This window comes from Budorcas taxicolor, chromosome 6 (assembly GCF_023091745.1).
Source record: "Budorcas taxicolor isolate Tak-1 chromosome 6, Takin1.1, whole genome shotgun sequence".
NCBI classification, from domain to species: Eukaryota; Metazoa; Chordata; class Mammalia; order Artiodactyla; family Bovidae; genus Budorcas; species Budorcas taxicolor.
In genome coordinates, this window is record NC_068915.1 from 71,201,564 (window position 1) to 71,222,500 (window position 20,937).

Sequence of the window (20,937 nt, forward strand, 5' to 3'; positions counted from 1 at the left end):
CCCTTTACTCAGGAGCAGAGGAGTTGTCCTACAAGGTCCAGATCGCCATCACCTAAAGGGTTTAAGCACACCTAGGGCAATGGGATGCTTCATTTCACATAGCAGAAGTGCTTTAAAGAATTGTGCGCGTCAAGCAAATTGCAAATTGCTATTTGCCCTTCATTTACATTTCAATTTGCCAAGTACCTTCTCCTTAGTTTTGAATGATCTTCAGTTGAGCCTGCTGGGCCACAGTCCACGGGGTCGCAAAGAGTCGGACACGACTGAGCGACTTCACTTCACTTTCAGTTGACACTTGGCGGGAAGTTTCTAGTTTCTGCTTCCCCTTCTCCATCCTCATCACTCTGGTGCCCTGGCTTTTCTAACCAGCCTTTACTCTGTGGACTGTTTCAAGCTGAAAAGCTTAAATTCACCCTCTATGATTCTGGGGTGCAGGGAGAGGTCTCTAAGAGAAGATACAGCTCAGGAAATAGCTGGCCTCTTCCCTACTTCTGAAAAGTTGAGAAAGAAAACAAAAGAGGGAGACCAGTCCCCGGAAGTGATTTTAGGTCTGGTAGCCAGGTGTGCTGAGCTAATACTGAATTCCAGAATGAAGGGCTGTCTCCACCCAGTTCCAAGCAGCTCTAGGCTGGGAGCATGCAGGCCCTGGGAAGAGCAGCAGAAATTAGTTTTTTCCTGTGGGTTGTATCTCCCAAGAGGAAGAAGGTGGCAGAAATGAGCCTGGTATACTCAGTTACTCCGCCCAAATTTACTTTCCATCATCAGAGGTGAAATGCTTAAGCCTTGGAGAGAAGCCAGGAAACAGTCCTCCTCATGGAAACTTGGAGTGGAGAAAGGACATTCTCCTCTAATGATAATAGAAATGTTCATTAATTGGCTGGTTTTGTATGTTTGGCTTTTCAGTAAGTAAGACACAGTTAAGTTCAACAAGCAGATACAAGCACAAGTCTGACACAAACTATGCAATTTGGGGAAAGTTAGTTGAGCTGTTTCAGGTTTCTCATTTGTAAAAATAAGGATAAGAGTATCTCATAAGGATAATGAGATCATTCATGTAACACACAAAATGCACTGCATGGATCAAAAGAAGCATTTGATAAAGATTTGCCACTACTATTACTACTGTGAGGATGACTATCATTATCACCAAGTTAGAAAATCTGTTAGGTGCCAGGGATAAAAAAGATAAAAGATAGCTTTTATATATAAAAGATATAAAAGATAAAACATAGCCCACCAGGTTCCTCTATCCATGGGGATTCTCTAGGCAAGAACACTGGAGTGGGTTGCCATGCCTTCCTCCAGGGGATCTTCCCAACCCAGGTCTCTGCCTTGCAAGCAGATTTTTTACAGTCTGAGCCACCAGGGAAGCCCATTTAAAGCTAAGGAGACAGGAATTTTGAAAACAACAACTTTAAATTACAGTGGGATGCACATGTAGCAGAGTTTCTTGCCAGAGGGGTGCCTACTAGTGATTCCATTTTAGTGAGATTACGTCTATGCAGGCCAGGACCAAAGAAAATCATCTTGGAATTGTTGAGCATCCAACATCTTTATTGGGTGGGGGTCATGTAAGTAGCTCTGTCTGCAAGAGAGATTATCAGGAAACTGCCTGTGTTTTTAGGTGTTTTTTTTTTTCTTTTTTTCTAAAGGAGTTAGTTATCGTGATGACTAAAACAATGATGGCTCTAAATCTTCAAGGTAGTGAAAGCTAGAACCAGCTTTGATTTAGCACACAAGGGCATGGAAAGAGCTGATCACTTTGGAGTCTGACACTTGTAGCCTAAACTGGCAGAGTCTGAGGGCCCCTGACTCTCAGACTGAGAGTTCCGAAGAATAGCAAGAAGAGATAAGAAAGCCTTCTTCAGCGATCAATGCAAAGAAATAGAAGAAAACAACAGAATGGGAAAGACTAGAGATCTCTTCAAGAAAAGTAGAGATACCAAGGGAACATTTCATGCAAAGATGGCCTCGATAAAGGACAAAAATGGTATGGACCTAACAGAAGCAGAAGATATTAAGAAGAGGTGGCAAGAATACACAGAAGAACTCTACAAAAAAGATCTTCACGACCCAGATAATCACGATGGTGTGATCGCTCATCTAGAGCCAGACATCCTGGAATGTGAAGTCAAGTGGGCCTTAGAAAGCATCACTATGAACAAAGCTAGTGGAGGTGATGGAATTCCAGTGGAGCTGTTTCAAATCCTGAAAGATGATGCTGTGAAAGTGCTGCACTCAATATGCCAACAGATTTGGAAAACTCAGCAGTGGCCACAGGACTGGAAAAGGTCAGTTTTCATTCCAATCCCAAAGAAAGGCAATGCCAAAGAATGCTCAAACTACCGCACAATTGCACTCACCTCACATGCTAGTAAAGTAATGTTCAAAATTTTCCAAGCCAGGCTTCAGCAATACGTGAACCGTGAATTTCCAGATGTTCAAGCTGGTTTTAGAAAAGGCAGAGGAACCAGAGATCAAATTGCCAACACCTGCTGGATCATGGAAAAAGCAAGAGAGTTCCAGAAAAACATCTATTTCTGCTTTATTGACTATGCCAAAGCCTTTGACTGTGTGGATCACAACAAACTGTGGAAAATTCTGAAAGAGATGGGCATGCCAGACCACCTGACCTGCCTCTTGAGAAATCTGTATGCAGGTCAGGAAGCAACAGTTAGAACTGGACATGGAAAAACAGACTGGTTTCAAATAGGAAAAGGAGTACGTCAAGGCTGTATATTGTCACCCTGCTTATTTAACTTCATGCAGAGTACATCATGAGAAATGCTGGACTGGAAGAAACATAAGCTGGAATCAAGATTGCCAGGAGAAATATCAATAACCTGAGATATGCAGATGACACCACCCTTATGGCAGAAAGTGAAGAGGAACTAAAAAGCCTCTTGATGAAGGTGAAAGAGGAGAGTGAAAAAGTTGGCTTAAAGCTCAACATTCAGAAAACAAAGATCATGGCATCTGGTCCCATCACTTCATGGGAAAGAGATGGGGAAACAGTGGAAACAGTGTCAGACTTTATTATTTTGGGCTCCAAAATCACTGCAGATGGTGACTGCAGCCATGAAATTAAAAGACGCTTGCTCCTTGGAAGAAAAGTTATGACCAACCTAGATAGCATATTCAAAAGCAGAGACATTACTTTGCCGATTAAGGTCCATCTAGTCAAGGCTATGGAGAAGGCAATGGCACCCCACTCCAGCACTTTTGCCTGGAAAATCCCGTGGACAGAGGAGCCTGGTAGGCTGCAGTCCATGGGGTCGCTGAGTGTCAGACTCAACTGAGTGACTTCACTTTCACTTTTCACTTTCATGCATTTGAGAAGGAAATGGCAACCCACTCAGGTATTCTTGCCTGGAGAATCCCAGAGACAGAGGAGCCTAGTAGGTTGCTGTCTGTGGGGTCGCACAGAGTCGGACACGACTGAAGCGACTTAGCAGCAGCAGCAGCAGCAGCAGCAGCAGTAGCAGTCAAGGCTATGGTTTTTCTAGTAGTCATGTATGGATGTGAGAGTTGGACTGTGAAGAAGGCTGAGCACCAAAGAATTGATGCTTTTGAACTGTGGTGTTGGAGAAGACTCTTGAGGGTCTCTTGGACTGCAAGGAGATCCAACCAGTCCATTCTGAAGAAGATCAGCCCTGGGATTTCTTTGGAAGGAATGATGCTAAAGCTGAAACTCCAGTACTTTGGCCACCTCATGCGAAGAGTTGACTCATTGGAAAAGACTCTGATGCTGGGAAGGATTGGGGGCAGGAGGAGAAGGGGACGGCAGAGGATGAGATGGCTGGATGGCATCAGTGACTCGATGGACGTGAGTCTGAGTGAACTCCAGGAGTTGGTGATGGACAGGGAGGCCTGCGGTGCTGCGATTCGTGGGGTCGCAGAGTCGGACATGACTGAGCGACTGAACTGAACTGAACTGAGGGCCCCTGACTCAGAGTGACATTGGAACAGGCCAATAGGGCCCCACTCTGGCCAAATTCTGACACTGCACTGACCTCCTGGCAAGTGCCCCCTGAGGGCAAGGCTGTTCACATCTGCTAAATAGCTTTGCTGCCTTGCCCCTGAGCCACCCCTCACCCACAGACATCCTGCAGCTTAACCCATAAGTCCTCATTGCCACACTTGCTGAGGTGACTGGGAATTCAGCCATGAGTACTTCCTGTTAGCTCTGGAGTATGGGAGCCCACCCCCAGAAAATAAGCCAAGCATCTTCCAGGAACTGGGGACACATGGCCTGTTTTGTTGCATTTATCCTCTGCCTCAGCCATTAGACTGAGCCACCAGACTTCCCTTCAGGTAGCTCTCAAGCACTGCTTGGCTGTAGGCATGGAGGAGAGGGAGTTGTGCGGGGAGGACAGTTCACACCTCTGGGTTCTCTATTACTAGCTTGTGAGGCTCAAACATTTGCACCCTAGGGATACATTGGGAGGCAAAATAGTTGTATGCCAAACTGTAAGGCATCCTTGTTACTAACACAGTAATACATCATGCATTAGCTACAGCAGCATGAAGCAAGTAGTGATGAATTCTGTAACAGGAGGTGTTTAGGGAAGACTTCTGAGTGGGCAGCCGGAAGGGGATTTCAAAGTATGAGTAGGAGTTTACAGTGACAGAATGGAGGAAGTTAATTACAGACAGGAAGTGGCATGGACAAAAGCTTTACTAACCCATGACATAACATGGTATCTTCAATGAATTAAAAGGTTTGTCCACTCTGCCACAGATTGTTTTGGCGGATTCGTTTCTTGTTCCACTACTTACTGATAACCTTCCTTAGTTTTTTCACAATGCCCAGGTTTAATATATGTAATATATATAAAGAATAATGGTGCCTGGCACATGTTAGCACAACTTTAGTCACAATAGCTCAACTTTTTTTTAATAGGATGGAAAAATATTCTCAGCCAATCGTTCTTTTGTTTTCTATTTTTACCTACCCCATCCTCATCCTTCAAAAATCCTAAACACTCCATTTCAAAAGCCAAACAAACATTTTAAGAGGCCAGTCTAAAATCGATATGGCCCAAAACATGTAAAACAAAAGGGCGTTGCAGGAAAAGGGTAATGTTAGATGTTTTTGATCTGGGGGTGATTATAGGCAAACAATATCTAAAACAAAGCTTGAAATTTTTCTTCTGTTATTTCCTAAGTCTCATTTCAAAGGTTTGTTCACATAATCGCATCTTGAAGCTCAAGAATACTGTCCTCAGTAGATCACCAGGTCGGAGACGGCACCGAGAATCGGTGAAGTGAGGAACCTGTCTAAGGCGTGGCGATTCCCGTAAGTGCCACGTAACCAGGACGCCCGAACTAACTTGACATTTAGGAAAGGCTATGAGAAGAGATGGGGGTGGGGGGGACGGTCTGGATATTAGGGCAGAAGACTCAGGAGGAAACAAGAAATAAAGAGCCGCACGGTTCTGGGACGGTGGGCACAGCGAGATGAAGAGGCTCCAGAGTGGGCCGCGGGAAGGATGCGAGACGAGGAAGGTCACAGGGCTCCCAGCACCTCGGGAGCGCCGGGTCCAAAGGAAGGAGGGCGCGAGCCGCATCTCAACCTGCCCGAGGACGTCACGACGCCGAGGCGGACGCCGGGCCAATGGGAGGCCGTCACAGGCAGGGGCGGGGCCCGGAGGAATGGGGCCGGGCCGCACTGAGACAGTTGGCAGAGTCGTGTGGTCAGGGCCGGGGGAGGACCAGTCGCCGGCGGGAGACGCCGGCCCGCCCTGTCTCACGTCCTCCGTTGGTTACTTCCCGCATGCTGCAGGCTCCTCCCTGAGCCGCGGCGGCGAGGCGTGGGGGGCGCGTCCAGGAACGGCTTGGGGTCGAAGCTTCCAGTCGCCCGCACTTCCTCCGGAGACGCCGGTCCGTGGCCGTCTCGGCGGGCGGGATGGCGGCGGCGGCCCGGGGTAGCGGCCGCGCATCTGCGCCCGGGGTGTTTCTGCTCCTGCTGGTTCCTCTGCTGTGGGCCCCGGCCGGGGTCCGGGCCGTACCCGACGAAGCCCTCAGCCACCGGAACAAGGAACCGCCGGCGCCTGCCCAGCAGCTGCAGCCGCAGCCCGCGGCTGTGCAGGGCCCCGAGCCGGCCCGGGTCGAGGTGAGCGGGACGGGCCCGGGAGGGCGAGGCTGCGGAGCCGGCGGCGCCGGGTACCAGGCTCGCCGCTGCCGGAGCGCCGCCCTCGACTCAGGCTGCCGGCGCGAGGAGGGGACCTCGGCCCCGGCTTCCCGGGGTGGAAGACCGGGGAGTGTGCCCTTCCCGGGTGGGCCCTGGCCTCGCCCGGCTCCTTATGGGGGAGGGGAGAGCAGAGCTGGGAGGCCACTGTAAACCTTTAGTTCGGGAGGATGCAGATGCTGCTGAGGAAGGGGGCGTCTTGTTGATCAGATGGATCCTAGAGAACTGGAAATACTCATCCCAACTAGAAAAGTTTTAACGGAGGGCAGCTGGGAGGCTTTTCTTATTCTCTGAGAATAATAACATCTGCCATTTCATTGTTGAAACAGCTTATCCCGAACTGTTTACCAAATTCAGTTCTGCACAACTTGTGATTTTTGCCAAATATATGTGGATAAGGAAGGGTGACTGTTAAAAACGTGCTCTGGCTTGTAGGAAGTAACCCTGAGGAATGCAGAGGAATAGTCTGTCTTTGTATGCAAGCAGTGTGGGATGCCAAAGACTAAATTTATAAGTGTACCAGAATCTTGCATTTTGGCCTTCACCAAGTAGATATTAACATCTTAATTTGTGTTAATAGAATCACTTAGTGACTAGTGTTCAAAATCTCAGCAGCGTTTTTATATTTAATTCCACTCTGGGTCCTGAGCTTTCTCCTCGTTTCCAGTTTGGATTTCTGAACTCAGATCCTCTGTAGTCTTCTAGTAGAGGACACGGGCACTCAACCATCATATTTCCACCCCAGGCTACCTCCAGCCTGTCCTCACCTAACTAATCTTCCTACCATTGAATTGCATTTTCCTTCTCAGAAATCGTCAGTGAGTTGCCTGGCTTACTGATTTCAGTCCAGCCTCTTCAGCAGGATATTCAGGTTTCTTGGTAATCTGACTGCAGTCAACCCCTCCAGGCTTTTTAGCCCCATTCCCAGTCATACCACTGTACTCACATCCAAGGCCTGCCATGTGCTCTGTTGCTTTCCAACAAAGACCTATAAGTAAAAGGGGATTAATGAGCTTGAAGCCCACTGATCAGAACCTTTCCCACTTTTCAAGAAGCAGCCGGTTATCTCCTCTCTGAAGACTTCCCTGAAATTTCCTGACTTAGAGTGATTTCTCTCTCCTGCCTGTGACTCCTGGATCCAGCTGACCCAGCTTGCCATGTCCACTTCCAAAATTGAACTGAAATGCTGATTCATGAAATCATTCTTAATGTTCATCTTTTAGCCTTCTGTCATTTCACTCTTTATCAGAAGTTTATTTTAAAGCAATAAGTATTTTGGGTTATGTAATTTTCCAGGTCTTATATTAAAGTTTTGGTCATATAGTGATTTTTGAGATACAAATAGTGGTAGGTATGCCGGTTGATACCCTTTTAGACAGCTGGGAGAAGTATAGCTGTGTAAAAAAAAAAAAAAGGCAAGAGTGTCCAGTGACCATATTTAAGTGTCCGAAGAATCCTGTCTTTAAAACTGGGGGTGTGGAGGGAAGGGATAGGCACAATATAATTTTTATTTTTCTATTTTGATACATTCGTGGTGGTTCTTCTTAGACACTAGGAACTTTTTCTGTATTTTAGTAGAATCTAATTATTTTGTTTTTAATTGTATTTTCATGTAACTTTTTGTTTTGGCTCAAGTGTTGGTTTTTTTTTTTTTTCCTCTTGTATTACAGTATGTTGGAAGAGGTTTTTTTTTCCCCACATATTTTCTAAACTATGTAATGTCAGTATCATTTGCTTTTTTTGTCCACTTGGTAGAAGTAAGATATCATCAGAGTTAAGTTTAATAGCCATGTAGGCAAGGATTCAGCATCACCAAATATCAAAAAGTTTCAACTGTTTTGCTTTGCAGCTACATGCAACAGATCTTTTAAAAGTGTAGGATATATCAATATATGTTTTCATGCCACTATGTTAGTTTCCTCTTTTGAAAATGGAGAGGGAAAAAAAAAATCTTTATTAGGGAGCTTTCAAATGTAAGATGTATTGTAAAAATGTAGTTGTATTTTATAGGGTGCTTTGAAGCAAGCTTACTGAACTCCTAATAGGATTTTCAACATTGGATTTTTTTTTCTCTCTCTATAATCAGGTTAAAAAAAAGTTGAGGGAGTTTACTCTGAACTTATAGTTAAAAATAAACCGAATTTCACAAACCCATGAAAAAAGCCCTGTTGATCACTGGGATCCTTTCATTTATGCAGTTCACCTCTAGTGACATACTCAGTTTTTTCTTAATTTCTTTCCTGTCGCGAGTATGAACTCCAAGAAGCATTAAGTCCCTTTAGGTCAGGGAGTTCAGATAGATTTAATAGAGGTAATTTGTAATTTGCTGTGTATTCTGGAAGACTAAAGAAGGACTGCTCTGGTTGCAAAGCACTGTTGATACATCCACAGAAGCCTACCACTTGACCCAGAACAAATTCTCTATACTGTATTTCTACTTTACTATTTCTTGGCATTTCTTTTATGTAGTATCTTTTAACACAAAGACCTTTCACACAATATTTTAAACTTTTGTCTGTTTTCATGAAGTTTCAGTCCTGCTCCATCCAATCCAAACTCCCAGTTCTAACCTCTTTACAGCTAAGACTGAAGCTATCAGGCATGAAGACCCTTGTCTTACTCATTGTTGCTTCAGAATGAAGTGATCTGATGTTACTGCATTTATTTGTTGGTGTTCTACTATCAGAGGAGTTAATTTTTAAAAAATCAATGAAACAATACATTTCAAATGTCAAAATTTATAAACACATTGCAAAACCATAACATTTATATAAGCAAACATAAACATTCATTAAGATAAAAATGTAATTGTTAAATATATTATTCTGATATGAATTAACAGTAAATTCATAAAAAATATTTAAAAAGCTAAGCCATCCACAAAGACGATCATGAATATTTATAATAAAATGTAATTTTATTTATTTTAATGTCATCTTTTAAAACCAAGTTTATCAATGGTGTCGCGGTTTAAGTTATACATGTATTTTTACACACATTTTTTCAACTTTGGAAAGGTTTTTCTGACTTGATATAATAAAGCAATGGCAAGGAGACAGTTATAAGCCAGTTTTAAGCGCTTTCCTCTAACTCCTTTATCTTCAAATAATCTCACTTCTTGTGTGGTAACTTGTTGAGGGACTTTTGTTTTTATTTTTGCAGGGACATCAATCTTTTTCTTGGTAGCAGGCTGTAGATTTTGTTTAAAAGAAAGCATCTTCATCTCTAGTTTCATTATGTGTAGATGGAGATTCTGATGCAGCTATCTGTATGAGTTTTAATACATATGTGTTCATTTGAACTCTGGAACTAGAAATTATTTTTTTCATTGTTAATTGTTATTTTCTTCCTTTTCTTGAAGATAAAGGGAAGAATCTTTAGATATTTAGAATATTTTTATTCTAAAGAATAAAAGGTTATTCTCTAAATGAAGGTGCTTTTTCACAGTTTTTCAATTTCAAACTAATTTTAACTTTCAGTAGAGTTTTATTAAGTTTTTTGTCTTTAGTTTTTAATTATAAGTTATTGACCCTACTCTTAGGATGTAAATAATTTGGATTTTAGATCCAAATCTGCAAGAATGGTATTTGTACTGAGGAGAAGAGTGTATGTCATTACTTTAACGCTGTGTAACTGACCAGTGGAATGCCAAAATTGGAGTTATAGTCACTGCCTCTGACCTTCCTGTACTAATCTAAATATTCGCTTCTATGCTAGTACTTTCTGCCTTCCTTCTGTAATGGGCAAAACTGTCACCCTTTCCATACCTCCTCTCTCCCTGTGCCCATACTCCTGACCTCTAGTACTTTACTTCCTCAGTATCTTTATTCTCTCCTTTTCTTTGGGTCCTTTTTATCTGCTTACACATTCCCACAGGTTTCTCCTGTTTGGAAGGGGGGAGGGGAAAGGCAGTTGTTTCAACTGCTTGCTTGTATTAGTTTCTTCTCTTCAGCTTTATAAATGAAATTGCTAACTAGAGAATTAGCGGCTTTTTCACCTTGCTTTAGTCTTCTGTTATCTGGCGTCCTCCCATGTCTTTATACTGAAAGTTCATTTTTGAAGGATACCTGTAACCTAATTAATTGCTAAATCCAGGGCTCTTTTTCAGTTCTTCTTTAACACTGTTAACTCTCTATGTTTTTAAGAGTCCTACTCTTACCTCAGTTTGCGTGAACTTGAGGAAGTTATTTAACCCTATTGGTTCTCAGTTTCTTCTTTTATGTTAAATTGGGATAACAGCTTTAAGGTTTTGAGTGTCAAATAAAACTGTGTATGAAAATCCATGGCATTTAGTTAGTAGCTCAGTGAAATGATGATTGCCCCTAACTTGACCATCTGTGGTGTTCTTCTGCCTGCCTCTGTAAATATCCAAGACAATTTTCTCTTTGTTTCCCTCCTCCACTCCCTTCCCTAAATATAGACATTGTCTGAAGCTCATTTTTTTTCAGTGTAATTTCTGCCTTTTCCCTTAGAAATCTAGTCTTGCAAAGCTCTAGCTGATAAATTCAGGTTGCCAGCAACCAAATACATACTTTGAGACTATGCTGGCCTAAACTCAGGTGTTTCATTTCTGAAATCTCTTGGATTTCCAAACCCCTTGGAAATCTTTATTTGAAATGCTTTTTATCCTCAAGTTGAACATGTGTGAAACCAGGCCCCTTATTTTTATTCCTCTTTCCCATATACCTTAGAGGAATATGAATAGTATCTTTGATTCTTTGCCTTTTAAAAATTTTATAATTTTTCTTTCTCATCATGTACAGGATTTTTTCCTTTATTTTGTCTTCAACATGAGTCTTGTGCAGTAGACCTCCTAATTAATTGGTTCAGTGGCTGGTATTCTTTACTTTCTGTCCTGATCTATTAGTCACGGTGCCTTAATTACGTTTGTGTCTTCTACTCAAAAACTTTAAAAGGCTTCTCCCTTGCCTCTTAGCTGGTCCATAAACATACAGGCGTTTCACTGTGGGCCCAGTTTATCTTTCTTATCTTACTCCAGTCATTCATCTGATGGTTTACTCCCTGTTCTCAGAATAAAGCCTGTTTTCTTTCAAATTGTCAGTCCAGGGAAAGAGGTCGAGGTACCTCATGAATTTTCAAGTTATCTGCTCCATGAGTGACTAGCACACATCCTGTTGAGACTTTCCAGGAGCTTTATGAAATGAACCTCAGAATTGATTCCTCGGTATTGGTAAAAGGTTGGCCCGTAGAGTTTGATTCCTCCACACTTGTGGGTAGTGTAGTGAATAAGGGTGTGCAGAACAGTTATTTTCTGGTTGGATCTGCCTGAAGCCAGTTACAGCTTGCAGAATTGATCATCCATGGCTGGGGTAAGAGATTGGGTCAAGTGATTTTTGAAGTGGGGCATAATAGGTGTCTTTAATCATGAGCATGGTGAAAAATCCAAAAGGTAAAAGTGTGTCTCCTCTTGTATTCTAGCTCAGGGGTCAGCAAACTAGTTTACCACTGATTGCATCTTATTGTAAGTAAAGTTTTATTAGAATAGAGCTAGGCCATTCACTGGAGAAGGAAATGGCAACCCACTCCAGTGTTCTTGCCTGGAGAAGCCCAGGGATGGGGGAGCCTGGTGGGAGGCCATCTATAGGGTCTCACAGAGTTGGGACACGACTGAAGTGACTTAGCAGCAGCAGCAGCAGCCGGCCATTCATTTAAGTATTACCTATGGCTGATCTCAGACCATAGCACCAATTGAGAAACTTTATGGCCCAAGAGGTTAAATATTTGGCCCTTTAAGAGAAAGTTTGCCCACACCTGTTCTAGTCATCCTGGTTCCTTCCCTGGCCACTGTTACTGTTTCCTGAGATTTCTTGAGCATTAGCAACTGTGTGTATACTTTATAAACCTGCCTGACTCTCCACCCCATAACATAATACAGTGACCACATACGTAGGACATACTTTTTTCAACTTAAAAATGTCTTAGTGATTTTTTTCTTATTAGTGTATATAAAACATTCTTACTTTCAGCCCATAATATTCCAGTAAATGCAGCTACCATTTATTAATCAGTTCCTTGTGTGTGGGCATTTAGTTTATTTTGTCTCTTTTAACTATTTCAAATGATAACAATATGTTTATACTTGTTTCTAATACAAAAAGTTTAACTCCCTGAGTGTTCCTGTCTCAAACTATTTCCTTTATGTACTTGCCATGACTCATTGCCCACAGCATGCCTTCAGTTTGAGGAGAGTGGGATCCTTAGGGGCTGGAGTTGTTGGGGTAGGCATTGCTCAAGAGGTTCCACAGAAGTTGGATCTTGAGGAATCTAGATAAATAGGAGGATAATAGGATGGTAGGAAGGGAAGTAGGACTGCATGATAGAAAGTTTGTGGTTACCAAAAGCTCGTACTCTCGAACTGCACTGTTCAGTACTACAGCTATGAGCCATGTGACTGTTCTTAACCACTTGAAAAGATGTGGCAGGTCCGAATTGAGAGGTGCATAAGATGTGTGCAGTGAGTAGATACACACTAGCACTGGAAGATTTGTTAAGGAAAAAAAGAGGGTTAAATATCTCATTAATGGAAAAATATTCCTAGAGTAGTATTTTGGGTCTATTGGGTTAAATAAAATAATATTAAAAATAATTTTATCTGTTTTTATTGTTTAATATCTGGCTAACCACTGGACTGCTAAGAAATTCTCTAGAAATTAAAAAATTACATTATGTGGCTTGCATTATTTACTGTTGGACAGTGTTGCTCGGGCTCATCCTTCACTAGGAAATGTAAGATTCATTTTGGGAAGTAGTATGTGATTACATGGGACATATTGTATAGTTACCAGAATTAAGTATTTGTATTTTATGTTCTAGGCTTAAGGTCATGAGGAAATTAGTTTTGGGATGATTTAACTGGTCGTTTGTGGTGTGCTGGAATAACTGACTGTAACTGTTTACTGTGTATTAGGCACCATTCTCAGGGCTTTACGTGTAGTAATTCATTTAATCCTAACACCAACCTTATCAATCTATGATAGATACCCCTCATCATAGAGACGTAACTTGAGTCACAGGGAGGTAAACTTACTGGCCTAAGGTCATACAGTAACCAGTAATGTCTTGGCTACGAACGCTGACAGTCTGACTCCAGAACCCATGTATTAACCATTACATTCTGCCCCTCTGAAGATGAACTAGGAAAAGAAGCTGGTCCCTGCACATAGTAATTACTTGGGTAATTGACAACAAATGAATGAATAGTAATTGATCATTTTCTGCAGTTATTAACCTTTTAAGTTTTTAAATCCTCTGTCTTCATAGTGGGCTTCCCAGGTGGCCCAGTGGTAACAATTCGCCTGCCAATGCAGGAGCTGCCCAAGATGCAGATTCCATTTCTGGGTCGGGAAGATCCCCTGGAGGAGAAAATGACAGCCACTCCGTATTCTTGTTTGGAAGATTCCACGGATAGGGGAGCCTGGTGGGTTACAGTCCATGGGGTCACAAATGGACACAATTGAGTGTACACACACACACACACACACACATCTTCATAATACCCTGATACTTTTTTTTTAAATTCTTAATCACACCATGGTTGGTGGCTGTTTAACACTAATTTGGGCTATCCAGGATCAGCTCAATATATAACAAAAACTATAAGTTGATTTTTTTTTTATGCTCTGTAAATAGAAAGATTTTAAGAATATATAGTTTTGGTTTTGCTGTTGTTGAGTCACTGAGTTGTTTCTGATTCTTTGTGACCCCATTTACTGCAGCATGCCAAGCTTCCTTGTCCTTTACTATCTCCCTGAGTTTGCTCACACACGAGTTTGCTCGTGTCCATTGAATTGATGATGCCATCCAACCATCTTATCCTCTGTTGTCCCCTTCTCCTCCTGCTTTCAATCTTTCCCAGCATCAGGGTCTTTTCCAGTGAGTTGGCTCTTCACATTAGGTGGCCAAAGTATTGGTAGCTTCAACTGAAGTTTCTAATGAATATTCAGGGTTAATTTCTTTTAGGATTGACCGGTTTGATCTCCTTGCTTTCCAAGGGACTCTTGAGAGTCTTCTCCAACACCACAGTTCACAAGCATCAGCTTTTGTTTTGCTTTGTGCTTATAAGGCAAGTTTTATTTTATCCTCATAATTTCATAAAGGAATGGAGAGGCTATGTGGCCTCTGTTTTATAGCTGGGAAATAAGAAACTGAGAATATGTGTTTTGATCACTATTGTGTTTGTTTTTAAAAGTAAACATTTTCTGTTTGAAATTGGTTGTAAATGGTATATATATATTCCTAAAATATTTTCTTGGATTTCAGGTCCTAAATATTTTGCAACAAGATTTTTTCATACAAAAAGTATTTCCAAGAGGAAAATGTTGCATTAGTGAAAACTGAATGAAAATGCATATTTTTTTTTATCATGTTTAATGCTCTTAGGGTATTTAAATAGAAAGAAAACTCATTTTCAAAAGAAAACCAGCATAGCTGGAATTAAAATGATGATGGAGAGAAAGCTAGAACAAATGTTACTTGGTTAATCATGAGCTGGCCTTTCAAGGCTGCCCTTTCAATTGAGCCCTAATGCCAAATATTTTCTGAATTGTTAAATTTCCCAAATCTTTACCTTAGAGGTCTAGTCTGAGTAATGCTTTAATAAAGTTTTCTGATCCTTATCGTGGACTTTGGGAGTCAAGTTTATGTCATATGGGCTTCCCAGGTAGCTCAGGGGTAAAGAATCAGCCTGTCAATGTAGGAGACGCTAGTGTCATCCCTGGGTTGGGAAGGCCCCCTGGAGGAGGAAATGGCAACCCACTCCCAATATTCTTGCCTGAAAAATTCCACGGACTGAGGAGCGTGGCAGGCTACAATCTATGGGGTCGCAGAGAGTTGGACACGACTGAGAATGCACGCAGGCTAGCAGTGCATTTCAACCTCTGGAAACCCTCATGAGGTAGAACTCTTTTCTCTGTGTTCAGCTATATATAACCTGCCACCTGTAACTTTTTACTTCTACCTCTTGGGCCCGCAGAGACTTTCATATAGACTTTTTCAGTTATTGGAACATTAGGTGCCCAGTCCTTATGTGATTGTTTTAGAGCCTGAGTTAGCAAACCTTTTTTTTGGTCATGGGCCAGGTAATAAATATTTTAGGTTTGGCCACATATTGGTAGGCTCCCTTAAGGTCTCTGTTGCCTAATGTTCCTTTCCTACTTCTCTCCAACCCTCTCCCTCCCTCCTTCCCTTTTTCTTTTTTTTGCAATCCCATAAAAAATGGAAAAGTCATTTTCAGCTGGATCTACTCTTACCAGTAGCTTGCCAGCCCCTGGTTTTAGAGTCTCTTCTGTCTGAGGTTACCTTCAGAGGGCGGTGGTGCCTTAGCATGTGGTGCCTCAGAGCCAGTACAGAACTTTGGGGAAGGACTGTGAGGCACAGAAGATGAACTTGTCATTAACTCTTTAAAGTGCTTGGTGCTTTTTTGGAACGTTGTCACATTTGCAACTCAAAATGGCCTTAACAGCAACAAAAACTCAGCTTATCTTCTGTATTAGGCCGCGTTACAGACTAGGGTATTGGTGTAGGACCATCCATATATCCAGTGATATTAGATCTCAGCTTAGCTAGAGCCAGCTCGTCCTCTAGCCTACTGAGCTTTCAGATCCTGCTTTGTTCCCTTAAGTGTTCATGAAATTTCTCTCAGCTTCCTGTTACTTGAAAGTTTGATAAGGATACCTTAGGTCTTACACCTAAATTATGAACAAAGATTTGAATGAGGCATAGCTAAGAACTCAATTCACATGCATTTAGAAAATAGGGTAATTTTAATGTGTGGCTAGAGCTGGTCTCTGCTCTTTTTCTAAATTGTTTTGTAGACTTGTGCTTGGATTTCCATTTTAACAACCATCAATCAGAGGTTGCTGTCATCACTGAGGCAGTGGTTAGACAGTATAAGTCTAATGACTACAATAGAAAAACAATTTCAATTCACCTACAAGTTAAATAATTTAAAATAATGCTATTATTATTTTATTATTTTTAAAAAACAGCTAATATGTATTTTCTAATTTCAGAAAGGATTTACACCAGCTGCTGCAGTTCATACCAATAAAGAAGATCCAGCTACCCAAACTAATTTGGGATTTATCCATGCATTTGTGGCTGCCATATCAGTTATCATTGTATCTGAACTGGGTGATAAGACGTTTTTTATAGCAGCCATCATGGCAATGCGCTATAACCGTTTGACAGTATTGGCTGGTGCTATGCTTGCCTTGGGCCTAATGACGTGTTTATCAGGTGAGTGCTTTTTCCTCTTCATGAGTTCACTGCATTTAAGAGAAAGCATGATCGCCCTGAGGGTCCCCCTTAGTGGCTGAGCACACATGCGCACGACAGCGTTGAATCACTGGATCGTTGACACAGTTATGTTGGAATTTGGTTTGTGCTCCAGAACTTAGGAAACAGAAAATGTTTTCAGTACAAAAATTCCTAAAAACCATATTGCACTTTTAAAATTAAATTTTTAGCTATTCACAATCAAGATACATGCCCCTGATTTTTTTTTTTAAGATTCTTTTCCCAGTTAGTCCATTACAGAGCATTAAGTAGAGTTTCCTGTGCTATGCAGCAGGTTATTGTTAGTTACCTATTTTATATATAGTAGTGTGTATATGTCAGTCGCATTTTCCCAGTTTATCTCTTGCCACCCAGCCTCCCCCTGCCCTTATTCCCTGGTAACCATAAGCTTGTTTTCCGTATCCATGACTCTACTTCTGTTTTGTAAATAAGTTCATTTGTATCCCTACCCATTTTTTATTTTTTTAGATTCCACGTGTAATCTGTGGGCTTCCCTGGTAGCACAGATGGCACAGAATCTGCCTGCAATGCAGGAGACCTGAGTTCGATCCCTGGGTCAGGAAGATCCCATGGAGAAGGGAGTCGCAACCCACTCTAGGCAAGAAACTTAGAGAACTCCCATGGATAGACCATGGGGTTGCCAAGAGTCAGACACGGCTGGCTGACTTTCACTCACTCACTATAAGCAATGTCATATAGTATTTGTCTTTCTGTGTCTTACTGGCTTTACTCAGTATGACAAGCTCTGGTTCTATCCATATTGCTGCAAATAGCATTATTTTGTTCTTTTTTTTCTTTTTTACTGCTGAGTAACATTCTGTTGTATATATGTGCACATCTTCTTGATCTGCTTCTCTGTTGGTAGACATTTAGATTGCTTCCACGTCCTGGCTGTCGTGGGCTGCAGTCGCCATTTGGGTGCATGTATCTTTCTGAGTTATGGTTTTCTCTGGGTATATGCCCGCCTGGGTCATACGGTAGTTCTGTTTTTAGTTTTTCAGGGAAACTCCATATAATTCTCCATAGTGGCTGTACCAGTTGATATTCCCACCAACAGTGTAGGAGGGTTCCCTTTTCTTCACACCTTCTCCATAATTTATAGACTTTTTGATGATGGCTGTTCTGACTGGTGTGAGGTAATGCCTCACTGTACTTTTGATTTGCATTTTGCTAATAATTAGTGATGATGAGCATCTTTTCATGTGCTTTTTGGCCATTTGTATGTCTTTAGAGAAATGTGTATTTAGGTCTTCCATTTTTTGATTTGGTTATTTAGTTTTTTAATAATGAGCTGCTGGAGCTGTTTGTATATTTTGGAGATTAATCCTTTGTCAGTTGTTTTGTTTACAAATATTTTCTCCCATTCCGAGGGTTGTCTTTTTCTTTTGTTTATGGTTTCCTTTTGCTGTGCTAAAGCTTTTAAGTTTAATTAGATACCATTTGTTTATTTTTGTTTTTGTTTTAATTACTATAGGAAGTGAATCAAAAAAGATCTTGCTGAGATTTATGTCAAAGAATCTTCTGCCTACGTTTTCCTCTAAGAGTTTTATAGTGCCCGGTCTTATATTTAGGTCTTTTAATCCATTTTGAGTTCATTTTTGTGTCTAGTGTTTAGGGAGTATTCTGATTTCATTCTTTTACACGTAGCTGTCCAGTGTTCCCAGCACCACTTACTGAAGATACATACTCCTCATTTATTCACTGATGCTAATATCCAAATGGAAAAAATAGTAAAATTATATATTTGATTCAAAGTACTCATTATAATATGTTTAAAAAGACAGATTTTAGTAAGCACATGTAATATGAATTTAAATATTGTGTAATAAATGTTAAAACACTTAAAAGACAAACATTTTAAAAAAACAACTGTAACAATTTTTACCCACTATACCAAAAATTAGATCTTTGAAACTCCTTGAACTTAAGATGAAAAGTGAGAGGGCTTAAGTAGTTTTTCAAAGTGATTTTAGAGATATGCAAGGAAGAGGTTTGAAGACCACCGATACAGCTTGTTCCTTTAGATAGTCCAGGTGAAAGGAGCTGTCAGTACCTTGATCCTTGCTTTCACTATGGATATTTTTGCTTTCTTTTTTTCTTGTTAAGTCCAGATAAATTTATTTATATCTGATATCTAAGAAATAGGACTCAAGCCACCACGGAGAAATGCGTGTTTCCTGTTGGTGGATATTTGGAAGTCAAATAATGAGGAATCATGTTCAGTGTATTGTGTACTATTAAGCTATTCTTACCCATTATCAGTAAAGGAATGAAACATTCTTAGAGTCCCAGTTTGTATTACTATTTGAGTTACTATTATATAGGCTTCAGTTTTTCAAAAAAAAAAATTAAGACCAAGAGAATGTAAACCTTACACTAAATAACTGAACATATTTTAGTCTCTGATTCAGAAGCTACCTTGAGCCTTGTAGTTGGGTGGAAAAGAACAAGTTTCCCCCTTAGCATCAAACTTGGATGAAAGTTTAATTCTGCCGTGTTTTAACCTAATGACAAGTTACCTAACCTCTTGGGGCTTCAATTCCCCCTCTGTTAACTGGAGATAGTATATAACTGCCTCATGGGGTTGTGGTTTGTATTAAAACAAGCTCTTATATTTCAAGTACTCATTCACCCTTCTCTTTCAGCATGCAGCAGATTTCTCCTGAAACACAGTATGGGACAGGTTCTATTACTGGCTGCTTAGATGCTTGTTAAAGTCTGTCTTTTTAAACATAATGAGTATTTTATTGAATTTAAAAATTTACTACTTTTCACATTTGGGTATTAGCATTATTCATATTTCACAATAAAAACAACTTTCTCTTCAAAAGCAAATTCTGATTCTAGGAAATAGGATAAGTGGGACAGGTTGTAAATGGTGAAGTTACTTGTTTGGAATGAGTTTGAGTAATACCAGAGAATTTTATTTTTGAAACTTCCATCTTTAAGGACCACTGGAAGACTGTCCTCTCTCTGCCCATTCCCTGCTCAGAACCTGGCTCCATACATTCTCCCCGCTCTGCTTGGGTTTAGCTTGGGTTTAGCTCCTGTCCCTTAGCTCTGAGCAGGGCTGATCTCTTCTGTCCTGACTGTTGGCCTGTCTCCCTCTGACTGCTGGCACTGACAGCTCCTCACGTGGACTATTTGAAGGAACAGAGGCTGTATCAGTGGTCTTCAAGCCTCTTCCCTGTATATCTCTAAAATCATTAAAAGCCTATGTGCCCCCTCTCACTTTTCATCTTAAATTCAAGAAGTTTCAAAGATGTAATTTTGGGTATGTTGAACGTTAAATTGTTTTAGTTGGTTTTTTTTTTTAATCTTATCAGTGTTTTAACATTTATTATACAGTATTTAAATACATATTGCATTTGCAAACTGATGAAAAAAGAAATTCCAAAACGAAAGAAGTCCCTGATGTCATGCATGTTTAGCAGTCTTTCAGGGCAGGTTAAACCCTGGTGCGCTGCTCAGATCTGTTTGCCACTCTGTTTTCTCATCAGCCTTGTCCATACTGAACTGATGCACCCTAGACGGTTGAGTTCAGTGCTGGCGAATTTCAGCAGTCTGTAAGTGTGGGGATATTGCTTTCCTTTGTGAAATTTCCAGTTTGACAGTGTTTTGTTTCTTGTTAGCATTCCAGATTTGCTCCTAAACTGGCTTGCCTTTGCATCCTGAGCCCTTTCTCTGCGTTCTATTTAGGGGCCTGGAGCTGCTTTTGGAGGGTGCAAGTGGCAGGAAAGGCATGGAATCTGACAGCTTGAACCTGGGGCTGAATCTAGCCTCTACTGCCTGCTCATTCTGCAAACAGGAGCAGGTCACGTGGCTGCTGTCTGCTGAGCGCCATCTGTGTGCATGACACTTCAGGGCCTCTTTAGGGCAAGCCCTCTCCTGGTGCAGATGGACAGAGAGAGGGACATATCATCCGTCCGTGGCTCACAGGCAGTGGAGCTGGGATTCAGAGGCAGCTGTGTCTGACTCTGAATCCAAGGGTTTCCAATGGCTTTCTTCAGGATAAGAGGTTCTGCAGGGAGAGGGGGATGAAGCCTGGAGGCTACACAGTCGGGGGAGCTATGGGCCCCCAGTCTTTCCTTTGAGAAAAATTTTACTGTCATCTGTTTGATAATTAAGACTTTATTGGGAAAAGGTTTGAAGCTAAAAAGTGATTGGAAAATAATTATATTTTTACTCCATTATGCCTTTCTACGTTATTTAAACTTAGAGAATCTTTGCTGTAAACTCAGGATAATATTAGCACCATCCTTAAAGAATAGTAAGATTAAATGAAATAAAACAAGCAAGCCATCTTGTTAGTTCTACACCAGTTAGCTCTCTTCCTCCTTATCATAAAAAGGCTTTGCATCTAGGTATGGCCCAGCTGTGCCCAGGACACAGCTGTTGAACCATTTATTTGGATATTTTCACATTATTTG

General features: G+C 41.2%; 1 protein-coding gene across 1 annotated transcript in view; it reads left to right on the forward strand.

Moving 5' to 3' along the window:
- The first annotated feature begins 5,719 nt into the window (after nt 1–5,719).
- Nucleotides 5,720–20,937, forward strand: part of TMEM165 (transmembrane protein 165) — a 26,944-nt gene continuing 11,726 nt past the window's right edge. Inside the window, exons 1-2 of the mRNA XM_052642095.1 lie at nt 5,720–6,115; nt 16,222–16,447. Of these exons, the coding sequence (XP_052498055.1) occupies nt 5,909–6,115; nt 16,222–16,447 (433 nt within the window). The 5' untranslated portion in view covers nt 5,720–5,908. The remainder of the gene's footprint in view (nt 6,116–16,221; nt 16,448–20,937) is intronic.